General features: G+C 44.2%; 1 protein-coding gene across 8 annotated transcripts in view; it reads left to right on the top strand.

Moving 5' to 3' along the window:
• The first annotated feature begins 44 nt into the window (after positions 1-44).
• The window catches only part of MTSS1 (MTSS I-BAR domain containing 1), a 125,799-nt gene continuing 113,768 nt past the window's right edge, over positions 45-12,075 (top strand). For 6 of the 8 annotated variants that reach the window (XM_057368433.1, XM_057368457.1, XM_057368416.1 and 3 more), the window contains exon 1: positions 538-731. In XM_057368433.1, coding sequence (XP_057224416.1) covers positions 660-731 — 72 coding nt within the window. In that variant the 5' untranslated portion in view covers positions 538-659. Of the gene's footprint in view, positions 460-537; positions 732-12,075 lie in introns of those variants that run through there. The other 2 variants (XM_057368467.1, XM_057368400.1) reach the window with 2 other exon arrangements.

The raw sequence follows: 12,075 nt of genomic DNA, 5'->3' as shown, positions 1-12,075 counted from the left end.
GGCGCTCGGCGCGGGGCCGGGCGGGGGCGGGCACTGCTGCCGCGGGAGCGGCACGGACGGGCGGAGCAGGCTGTTCCCGGGGAGGGCAGGCAGCGCGTCGGGTGGTTTGGCTGTAGCCTGGTCCGCTGGGGTTGGCACAGAACCCCCAGACTGCTCCACGAGGATCGGCTTGACGCGCGATCTCTTTTTTTAGAGACCGAGTTCTTCTCCCCTTGTTTTTTTTGGGGTGCGCTTCGCCCGGCGCCGAGGGCGCCCGCTGCCCTGAGCGCTGCCGTGCCGGGAGGCGCGGGGGGCCGGGGCCGTGATGCGCAGAGATGGGGCCTGTGGCTGCTCCCGCATGGGCGCGTAGTGCCCGCTCGGCGCTGAGTGCCCCGGTGCCGGGGAGGTGCGTGTAGAAGAGAGGCGCCGGTAGCGCTGGATTTTATCCCGTTGTAGAGGTGCAGGCAGATAGGGGTTCAGGTGTGTTGGGGTGGGTTTTTTTTTTCCTCTTATTGCCTACATCAGCTTGTTTGCCCCTTCCCCTCCTCCATTTTTTTTTTTTTTTTTTTTTTTTTTGGTGAGGTGGGACCCCGGGGTGTTTGATTTTCCTCCAGCTGAGCAGTGCAGTTTGCAGCGGTAGCGGTGAAATCCTGCTCCTCCAGTGAGCTCGAACCAGGAAAATGGAGGCTGTGATAGAGAAGGAATGTAGTGCGCTCGGAGGGCTCTTCCAGACCATCATAAGCGACATGAAGGTAAGAAGCTGAGYGGTGTGGGGGAGCACAGGGGAGGGAAAACCTCTTCCCACCTGGCCCGGCGAAACTTCGCCGCGGGCGGTGCAGCCGCCCCCGCGGCGCTGAGGGGACGCTGCCCCGGGGCTGGGTCCGCGTCCTCGCCGGCGGGACCAGCCTGGCAGAGGGGCTCCCTGGTTTCACACCCAGGATTTGGGGCTTGTGAGTTGGTTTTAGGACTCCACCTCTCCTTCCTTCTCTTTTTTTATTTGTTCTGCTCAAACATGCAAGCTGTTACCTTGCCACCAGGGTCAGYGATTTCCAAGCCTGCCTCTTTATTTTACAAATATTTTTATTTTCCTTCTTTTTTTCTCCGCCGGTGTGGGCTGTCAGATCGGTAGCAGAATGAATGCAGCGGGGCGGGAGCGTGGTGCGGAGGAGCCGGGCACGGAGCATGTCAGCCSTGGGGTGGGGCTGGGAAGGGCAGTGTGGGCATTTCGGTGCCAGGCTGATGGGCGCGATGGAAAAAATCAGTGCCTGGAGATGCTCTAAAGTTGATGTGTGCCTGAATTAAAATTGCAGCTCAGTCGGTTATGTGGTATTATTTTCACGCTGTGTGTGCTCGTGGAGGTGGCATTTCCTTTTTTTCTGTGAATGGATGCAAAGGTTTCAAGTGCCTGGGTCTCTCCGCCAGCCCCAGAAACCTGACTGTGCCGATCCCGTCTCTGCCAAAGGGTCCCTTTGAGAGGCACTCCCAGTCTATCCTTGGCAGCCAAGGGCACTTCTGCAGGGTTTTCTTTGGGTGAGCGGGTGCCTCCCACCCTTCTCTCGTGGAAATCAATAGCGTAAAAGCGTTGCCGTGTTCTGCCCGTCATGTCTCCCCCAAACCCCAGGGCTGGAGKCGCCCAGGCTCCGGCACACGGCCGTACTGCAGAATACTGCAGTGTTCCCCTGGACAAGGGCAGCTTGTCTTCCTGCCAGGGCCGACTGGGAAGGATGCAGTTGTCGGGAGATGTTGAGGGACGTGTCAGATAATGGGGGATTGCCGTAATTTAAAGGCGGCAACCGTGCATGCCGTGCTTCTCCCAGCCATGGTCACGGGATTGCTCTGAGTGTYAGTCCGTGCAGGGCTGGTGAGCAGCGAGGGCTGCCGGGGGAAAGGGCTGCCAGGTACTGTTGGAGGACAGGGTCTGCTCTAGGAGGGAGCCTGGCAGAGGTGAATGGCTTCTAGTGTATTTTTTGAGGGGGGTGGAGAGGCTGTTTGCACTAGAAGTTATTTTTTGGCAAGTGTTCATATGCATTTGCCTCTCAGCAGATCTTAGGGGACATTTAATTAAAAGCGTGGCTTGTCAAGAACAGGCAGATTGCAGAGAGGAGGGGTGAGTGTATGTGTGTCTGTCAAGACAATACTGCAGACCTGGCAGTGGTGGTCCTCAGGCTCGCRACCTCCTTGGACTTGTAGTAATGACTGCACTTTAAAATAAAAGAACCCCCCCCAAAAAGCAGGAAACGATGAAAAATCCTGGAATCACTTTAGTGGGCAGTGTGGGGAACACGCAGGAGATGTTCTGTTCCAGATGAAGTGTGGTTTTGGGTTTCATCACAGAGGGACATTGAGTATGTTTATGCTTTCCTTCTTTCCATAAGTGATGCATTTGGTTTTTCTTGCTTTTAAGCCAGTGGGCCTCTGTGTGGATTCATTTTTTTTTTCTTCTACACATGCTACTTGCATGGGAATGCTGCTCATCAGAAAACATGTTGACATGAGCTTATGGAGATGGGCACAGGTGTGAATATTTTTTTCTTAATGCTCCATAGTAGTGAAACCTGTTTTGTGAACTGGCAATTACTGAGTGGGGGGGAAGGTTTGGAAGAAATTGCTGCAGATCTTTAGCAGCATGGTAGTTGTTATGGTTTAAAAAATCTGCTCATTATTTTTCATGAGTAGAACAAAGAATTTTTACCTGTAGTTCAGTTTGATGCAGCTGATGCCATACTACTGATGAGATGCACTAGGATTCTTTGTGAATTGTGCACAAAGGAGCACWATAATTTCTAAGGAAAAGTAGCTATTTTTTGAGAGTTAACCAGAACCTTACAACTAATCATACCTTTAGTAGTAAAGTGAAAATTAGCATTTTCTGTTTCACGTAGTCAGATCTGTGTGGGCAGGCTTCTGGCAGGATCTTGGAGATGTTGCGTAGGGGTCTGCCCACGCATACCCAAGTGCATTATCTGTGCCTATTTCTCATCACAGGCTGTGATCAAGGCCTCACATGCCCTGCAGTGCTGAAGGATTTGATGCAGCATCTGCCTTTTTTTAAACTRAATAGTTCACAGGTTCTTTTATCATATGTATTGCTCTACCTTAAACTTTGTTGTAAAGATGGTAGGGTTAATCAACAGCTTAAATTACTCTGAAGTCTTGCCAGTGGATGCAGATGGGTGCTGCAGCTGAGGTGATGAAGATACAGTGCATGTGGACTGATTTTTCTCTTTGTTCACCGAGCACTGAACTAGCTCAGGTATACCTGTTGTTAATTTTGAGCTCGGCCTGATCTTAATAAGGTTACAGAAACTGGCATTATAATTCTGAGCAACGTGATTGCTTCCATTGGTGTCTGTATACTGTGTTAGATTTGAAATTTCATATTGGCAATATATGTCAGTGTGACTAATACATCACATTTTTTTGACAGCAAGATTGTCTCTTGCTGGCTGAGGTCTCTTGAATGGTCTTTAATCTTTTCTCCATATACCCAAAATTTCTCTACCCTCTAKCAAAAATATTTTATGACTAATACGCAAAAAACCTGCTCCAAAACAACTCAGCGTAAAGCTAAGTGATTTRGATAAATGGTGTTACTGAGTAAATACATGAACAATTAATATACATCCCATTTGTACAGCACATTATTTTACATMACAGARTRTTCTGGGTTGGAAGGGRCTCAAAAGGATCATTAAGTCCAGCTCTTAGCACTACACAGGACACCCCAACAATCACACCATGTGCCTGACAGCTTTGTCCMCAYGTTTCCAGAAATCTGTCAGGCAGGTTTGGTGCTGTGACCACTTCCCTGGGGTGYTTGTTCCAGACRCCCCCCKGGTGAAGAAACTTTTCCTGATGTCCAGCCTAAATCTGTCCTGACAGAACTTTGTGCTGTTCCCTYGGGTRCTGTAACTCRTCACCAGAGAGAAGAGATCAGTGCCTGCCCCTTCAGTTTACCTGGTGAGGAAGCTGTAAACAGCAATGAGATCTTCCCTCAGTCTGCTCCAGGCTGARCARAACATCTGGAACTTCAATCCCCTGACAAGGGAAGTCCATTTTCTCCATGCAAAACAAGAATCAGATTTGTTGAGTAATATGGTGGTGTACATGATGACAGGGTTGTTTGTGGAAAGTCCACAATGGGAATTGTACTTGGCCGTTGTGCTCTAGAATTGGATTTCTATGCTTTGAGATTTCAGGATCTGACTAAAGAATCATAAGTGTGGGAGCATGTCTGCCCTTCCCATCCKTATTTTGATCCATTGTCACAGCCCTGGTGTTTCCTAAGATACATCAGTGAGTATGTGGGTCTTAGAATTTGTTCTACTCCTTATGCAAGATATTTTTCAAAGCAATTGAAGTTTATAAAAACAAAAATAAAGTGTGCATGGCCCCTTGGAGGAGTAGTCCCGCGTGCTATGTGCAAAAGCTATGTGGCTTGTTTTTGAATGCTGCATGTTTTCTGTAGCCCCCTGTGGGAAGGGAGTATTTGATCTGAATGGTTTGTAACTGATTTCTGGCAATTGAGAAATTAGATGTTGCAATGTGCTATTAATTTTACTATGTCTTTTAGTGCAAAGCAAGTCATTCAGTTAATTTTTGGAAGGGCCTATTGCAGATGGGTTTCAAAAGAACTTGTCTTCTCATGCAGAGCAGATTTCCTTTAATGCTGCTTTTCCTTATGAGTTGATTTTACATTCCTTTTAATTGCAYTGTTCTCTACTATCTTGGAGAAAAAAGACAGCACCTCAGAAAACATTGAAATTGGCTGTTTGTAGTTCATCACGTGCTTGATGGTGTTTCTTTGGCTTGTAGGATGTTCTTTATTTGTCTTGCCTCTTCTGCCAGCATGTGTTTTGATAGAGAAGGGGCTTGCTGTGTGTGTACAGCACCTGACACCTGTGGGGTGGGCATGGGAGGAAGATGAGTAATGAKCAGTTGGATGAACAGAGATTGTTGTGACTTCATTTATACCAAGTGAGAGGATTTACCAAATTTTTATGGGTCAAATGTGGATTACCAATTAGTSTCCTTCATCTCCCTGCTTGTGAGGGATGTGCAGGTATTGTGCTGTTAATGAACAAAAACAAGGTTCCCAAAGGAGGTGTGAGTTTTTGGAAAATATTAGAAACTCTTTTATTGTATGTGTATGTGCCTTATTTGTAATTGTTTGGCTGAAAGCTTAATAAAAGCAACCTTTCATTTCTGGCAGTAGCTTCGACTTTAATACTCTAGAGGAGGTGAACCTGTCACTACTTTGCTGCTGCTGGGACTACACGAAAAGGCAGTGGTGCACCTTTGCTTTCAGCCATCCGAGGTTCTTGGTCAAAGGAAAAGAGAGAGACATGAACATATGGGCATGGGAAACATTCATGTTTTTGCAGCCTCTTATCTCCTTTTAGGAAGTGACTGGTGAGAAGCAACATTTTAATCTTGCTTTTGTAGAAGCTGGGACCAGGAGCTGGCCACATCAAGGATTAGGAGTTGTTTATTAAGTAGCCCTGATTGCWTGTGAGGGCATTGTGATATTCACACAAATAATGTAAACTGAGTGGGAAAAAAAAGTACTTGATGGAACAAATATAACTGCTGAGRCAGTTACTACAGCAAGGACAGCTGCAACTCCTCAGCCTTTGCATTTATCCAAGGTACAGCACACATGTACTGGAGAACCTGGACAAATTTATTTTACAGTAATATGTCATAGTGCAACAGCTCTTCCCCAGCTGTGCTTTRTTTGAAACTTGAGATCTCTGTGGAGATTAGGAGTGTTCAATTGAATGATTTTAAGTGCTAGTTTCAATCCAGCTGTTAAGGATGGTAACTATKGTAAGGAAAAATTAATGTGTCATGTATTGGGACCAGCACTGTTCAACATCTTYGTTGGAACACTGATAGTGGATTGAGTGTTCCCTCAGCAGGTTTGATGATGACACCCAGCTAKGTGGTACAGTCACCATTGCTGGAGGGGAGCAATGCCATCCAGAGGGACTTTAAAAGGCTTGAGAGGTGGGACTGAGTGAACCTGGGAGACCTTATTGCACCYTGACTACCAAAATGGGTCTACAAGAGAGTTGGAGAAGGACTTTTGACAAGGGTGTGCARTGACAGGACAAGGGAGAGTGGCTTCAGTAAAGAGGGCAGGGTCAGATTAGATGTAAGACATTTTTTACTGTGAGTGTGTTGAGAACAGGTTGTCCAGAGAAGTTGTGGGTGCCCATCCCTGGAAGAGTTCAAGGGCAAGTTGGATGGAGCCCTGAGCAACCTGGTCTRGTGGAAGATGACACTGCCCATGGCTGGGGGTTGGAAACAGATGATCTGTAAGGTCCCTTCCAACCCAAACCATTTTATGTGCAAGACAGGTAGGTACAGGCTTGGAGAGGAAACACACCTGCCATGTTGCACTGGCATGTCCCTTACACAAGTCTTTAGGACAACTGTCTGTTTCAAACCTAGCAAACTGGTGTCCCTTCCCCTTCACAAATAATGTGAAATGAGTTAATTTGCGGCTTTTCTTTCTTTTTTTTCTTTTTGTTCCTCAAATGTTTTACCATCAAGGCATTTGGAGCATTGCTGGCTGCTCTGATTCCTTACCCCCTCTGCCTCCTAACAACCTGCTTGCTCATGCAGTTGGTTTGCATACACTGAAATTCCTTGCCTTTTCCAAGCAGCTGCAGTTTCTATCTGTAAACATCTTGGAGGGGGAGGGATTGACATGAAGCAAAGGCTGAAAGATGGTGCAGGAAGAGAGCAGCTCCGTGCCTGCCTAAACACTGGGGTTCAAGCAACAGGGCATAGCTGGGAACATACTTACTCACAAGTAATTTATTTTTTAGAGACACATGGTTTCTTGATCCAAATATTCTTGTATGAGTGTTAACAATTTATGCAATTGCTGAGCATTTGCTACATAAGTGTGTATGGTGCTGGATTGTCCTGTGACATACCCAGGGCAAGGATTTTTAATACCTCTTGAGAGGATGCCTTTTGGACCTGGTAGGATGCCAAGAGCTGCAGAAAAGGTTTGTGAGGTTGTAAGTGTGGCAGGAGTTGTGCAGTGCTGCATGAAACACAGTTGACTGAACAAATGTTGGAGAACAAGAAGTCTGTGTAATTACAGGCTTTAGTGCTGGTTAATACCTAACAGAGGGTGATACTCAGTGGAGGTTGCTGGTTCCTTCCTGAGTTCTGAGCGTGCATGAACTCAACCCGAATCTTTATTAAAAAATACCTGAAAATCTCAGTATTTTTGGGGTTTATTTTTTTTTTTCAAGTACAGAAATTGCAAGAGTTGATGGAGTATTCCTGTGAATCTGTGAACAGCATCTTCTGCATAGCAGCCTATGTGTTTCTGCATAGCAGCCTATGTGTTTTCAGCTTCTGAAGAACATTTTTAAGGTTCATGGTCTACCCAAAGACAGTGTGGTCTTGGAGATAAGGAAAGAGCAAAATAGGAGCCATATCTGAAGGCTTTTTGGTCTGCTTCAGAGTGTGCAAAGATGAGTCCAGAGAAGTTTGAGTTAGCATCCTCAAGAGGCTACTCTTCAGAGWAAAGTAGTCTCTTTAGGCTACATGTATAGAAATGCATTTTCCTCTTCAATAGTATGTTTTCAGTTTGAAAATTATGTCTGTTTTGATACTGTAAGGTGCCAAGCACTGCTGTGTTTGCTGGGATCTATGSTGACCTTTAAGGACATTGATTGACTTCTTCCTGCTGGGCTGTGAGATAGCTTGGATGCTAAGATGTTTGGAAGGTTTRGAGACAAAATGTCTGGTAGCTTTGTGGCTAAGACCATAGCAGCTTTCATCTTCAAAGTKCTCTCTGTGTGACTTGGCTGCAAAGAATGGCTCCCATTTTTYAGGAAGGCAAGCTATGGCTGTGGGTTTAGTGAGTTCTACTCCCTTCCCCTAGGACAAGAAGAAATTGGGTCCACCTACAATATGGAGTTAATGAGGGAATGTTTTTTAAGCTCCCAGTATAATAGGTTTYYATCCTCACATAYACACCACTTTGTTTTTACTGATTAAGATGTGTTGCTGTTCACYCCTGCGATAACCTGGTGTTTGCAGGCAGAAGAGATGACATCTGCAAATGACTCATAAACTTTCAACAGAAGTGTCCTGAACTCCTCTCCTGTAACTGAAACTGCAAGACCTCTCTGTTTTTCGTGGAGAGGCGTGACTGGAACATCTTAACCATAAGCTGGTTGATTATGAAGAATTTATCTGTCTTGTGGGATTTGTGTGAGCTTTATACTTTTCACTCTTCTGGTCTACAAGCATAAGAAATGTGTAGTTGATTTTAATTCTAGGATGCTAGCTGGAGTACAATCATCCTTTAACAAATGGCTGTTGCAGGAATTGGCATGTGTTGGTGTGTACAATGTGGCTGATGAGTGTGTAACTAGAGACACTTGGTTCATGGTACAGAAAGGTTCCTGTTTGTTCTCATTTTGTCTTCCACAAAAATTGCCACCATGCTTCTAACCTGAGCCTGAGATGTATCTTTTTTTTTTTTTTTTCCACAAAAGTCACATGAAAGGTCTCTGAAACCCTCTGTGTAGTAGCATAATTTGGGATTATTTGTTAATAGAGCTGTATTGATGATGAACTGTCTCCTAACATTACSATCCATGAGCAAACATCATGGATGCTCATTGCCCATAAGCAAACCAAGGGTCTAATTTGAAGCTTGCAAGGGATTATTTATCTTCTCATGAGTAAAATGGAGAGAAAATAGCCTGAGATAAGCATACTTGCCCTTCACTGTCTGTCAAGAGGTAAAGTTCWTCAAACATTGAAAACTTGGGCACCTGGCTGCTGCCTTTCTCCCAGTGAGATCCTTTTGTGGTCAACTCAAATGCTTGTTAGTATTTTGGGTCCTGGATATTGTTATGACTGCTTGTGGAGATTGTGTTGAGTGAATGCTCAGAAATTAGGGTTTCTGCTTGCTTGGGAAGAAGTGATGAGACCCCAGTGGTTTTGGTAACATTACCAATGCAGGGCTGTTAGCTTGAGGCTCTCTGTGTAGGTATGAACTTGAATGACTGCTTCTTGATATTTTAATTATCTTCATTTTGATCCAGCTGAAATATTGTGGKTTCAGAAAATAGCTGCTGAGTAGGAACAGTGGCCACTTAATGATTGAGAGGATGAAAGGCGGTATTGATGAGTCTCTGAGGAGAAATCTGCTGTTCAGGCTTGCAGAGACCTGCAGGGAAGAATGTGGAACTAAATGCTTCCTCTGGAGGACTACTTAATGTCCAGCTTTTTTAATGTGGCGTGGGATAAAAGGTCTCTAGAAGCTGTGGCTAGTTGTTTCCCACTGCTCCCCCTGTCTTGTGAATAACTTCCTATGTTTAGACAGGGAGAGACTGTATGTTTATGCATGATGTATTTTCTCACAGTATGAGTCTAACTTTTGTTTGCTAATTACCCAATCTTAGATTTAAACCATGAAGTGGCTGCTTTGGAGCTTCRTCTTACAAACCATGAAACTGAGCTGTGGACAGTACAGATATGACAAAGTCTCTGACACAGAAAGAGGCTCTTGAATTGGATTTCTAAGCCAGGATGAGTTTTCATGAGTTCTTGCTGTACTACAAATTGAAGTCACAACCACAGGGCAACTAGTATCCTCCACTGTGTGGACTAACACAGTGCAGGCATTATTATAATAGAAATTAAAGACTCCAGAGCTCTGATAACAGAGTGGTATCAGACTTAGGTCCCCTCCCCCTTTAAATGATTAGTGATATCTAATAAATATGTGTGTTCTTGCATAGTAGTGTGGCATTTCAGTGTTGCTTAGTTCTTCAGGTGGTTTGGCAATGTTGAAAGAATGATATCTGTGTTGTTGTAGTTGTTCAGGGCTTTTACCCCAGTGATGTGAATACCCTTTTTCTGGACTTTCCTGACTGGATTTTAGTCTTGAWTTTTTCATGCCATTATCTATTTTCTTTATTGTCCTGTTTAGACTAAAAGCTAAGCAGTTTTGAAAATAGTAAACATGTTCTGTGATATGTAGAAGAAATATCCAGTTGCCAGCTTTTTTAATAGCGTGTGATATGTCTTCAGTAGTGTTTTGTTGCATAATTTTCAATGTTGTGATAATGTATCACCTTGAAAAGCAAAGCTTGGCATGCCTATTTATACTATGCATGCTGAGGGAAACTCGTTTCTGATCCTGCCATTAGCGAAACAAGTGGCAGAAATAATGGAAGTAAATGTATGGATGAAAGACTTTGRTTATAATTACCCCGGCTTTCTTTCCTGAAGGGTAGTTACTGGTTAAGTGACATCTTATTGTGATCTTTGACATGCTTCTTTCACCTGCATATGCACTATAATCTCTCAGACCTCGAGTYTGTACCTGTCTGCTCCTCTGTTCARTRATGTGTGTGTTCAGCTCTCTCTGTGAAATCCTATGAAGTTCATGTCTTTTGCTGTTGATGCYTTTTCATTCCTGGCCCAGCAATGGTTTAGCAGAAGTTGAGAGTCCCTTTTGCTGAAGGAGCTGAGCTAAAAGTTCCCCTATGCACGGCACTAGCTTTAACTTAGAAAGACAGATGGGACTTCRAAGTCATGTGGTCCCTTTCCTTGTCTTGTGGGAGTATTTCTGCAAGACATCTATATAAATGTGTTACTCTTCTTGACGAAATTCTAGTGAAAGGAAGCTGCCTGACTTTTCRGAGTTGGTCCTACAGTTAAATGGATTGTGCAATCTGAAACATCTCTGCTGCAAACAAAACTAATTGTTTCTTGTCTTKCACCGCTGGAAAACAGATGATGAACAACATCAGGCTATAGGATGCTTTTGAAATCCACATTGGGACTTGGCTGATTGCGTTCTGGTTTTGAATGTAAGGGAGTACATAGGGTAGATTTAGATTGGACACAAACTGATTTGTTTTATGGTGAGTGTGAGACGGTGAAAGAGGTTGCCCTGAGAAGTTGTGGAYTCTTCATCAGTGGAAGTGCTGATGTTCAGTTTGGATGGGGCTGAGAGTAGCTTGATTTAGTCAAAGACATCCCTGCTTATAGCAAGAGGGGCTTGGAGTAGATGGGCTTTAAATGTCCCTTCTAACTTAAACTGTTCTGTGATTCTGTGTATTTGAAATGAGGTGGGTAAACCTAAGGAGTAATGGAGTAGGTGTTGTGTACATGTCTGTGTCATAAAGAGTGAAGTCTTCCTTGCCAGCAAAATTTCTGTTTCCACGTGTTGAAAGATTTGAGACTTTGGATGCAGCTTAGAAACTTCATGAGACAGACTCTGGATGCTTTTCAGCATASAAAGAGGCAAAGCCAACAAGCAGAATTTTTTAGATGGAGAAGAGCCATTATGAACTTCAGGCCAGATGATGCTAATTCTGTGTTCACCTTGTGTTGCAAGACCTTTTGTGACTTGTTAAGGGGTTTAGGCAGTCCTATCTGTGAGTCATGGMCTTGGTTAAATGAGTGAATTGCACAGAGGATGTATTAGTGTTTGGTAGCACTTTGTAACTCTTGCAGTTCTGCCTGATCAAGTGCACTTTCACCCAGTTGACTGTTGATTCTTCTAGAAAAGAGGAAAAGCTTTGAGTGCCAGATGTTACCTGAGAGAGGAAACTGACTGTCAACCACGGTGTCTTCCAATGTAGACATCTGTAGCTGGAACCTTCTTTTTTTTTTCTTTTTGTTTTCCTCTTTTTTTTCAGACTGTTATTTTTTTCCTGTCCTCTTCCCCTCCACTTTTTCCTGGTTTTGTCTCCTGAAGGACTCTGTAAAAGTGGTAGTCTCTATGTGCAAACCATGCTTGCTGATTGCCATTCTTTGTGTGYAACGTCTGTGACCTTGTGTGCTGTCTAGGACAATAAAGTCCCTTTGCTGCTTGGAGGTAGTGTAGTGAATGCCACAGAAATGAGACATTCATAATAATCCTTGTGATTCTGTTATCTGGTAAAAATATGAAAAGAAATCTTTTGTTTTCAGCATTATTTACTTTGGAGGGGTAGGAGGCCACATGCACAAGCCAAGTTACAATTTTTGCTCCAAAAATAGATGTATGGCATTTGGATGTGTTACTAGGCATGAAGCTCTGTAACACTGTTTTGTGTT

The sequence above is a fragment of the Malurus melanocephalus genome, unplaced genomic scaffold, assembly GCF_030028575.1.
Source record: "Malurus melanocephalus ecotype Western Australia unplaced genomic scaffold, MMel_1.1 scaffold_3, whole genome shotgun sequence".
Taxonomy (NCBI): domain Eukaryota; kingdom Metazoa; phylum Chordata; class Aves; order Passeriformes; family Maluridae; genus Malurus; species Malurus melanocephalus.
This window is presented reverse-complemented; position numbering and strand designations above follow the sequence as displayed.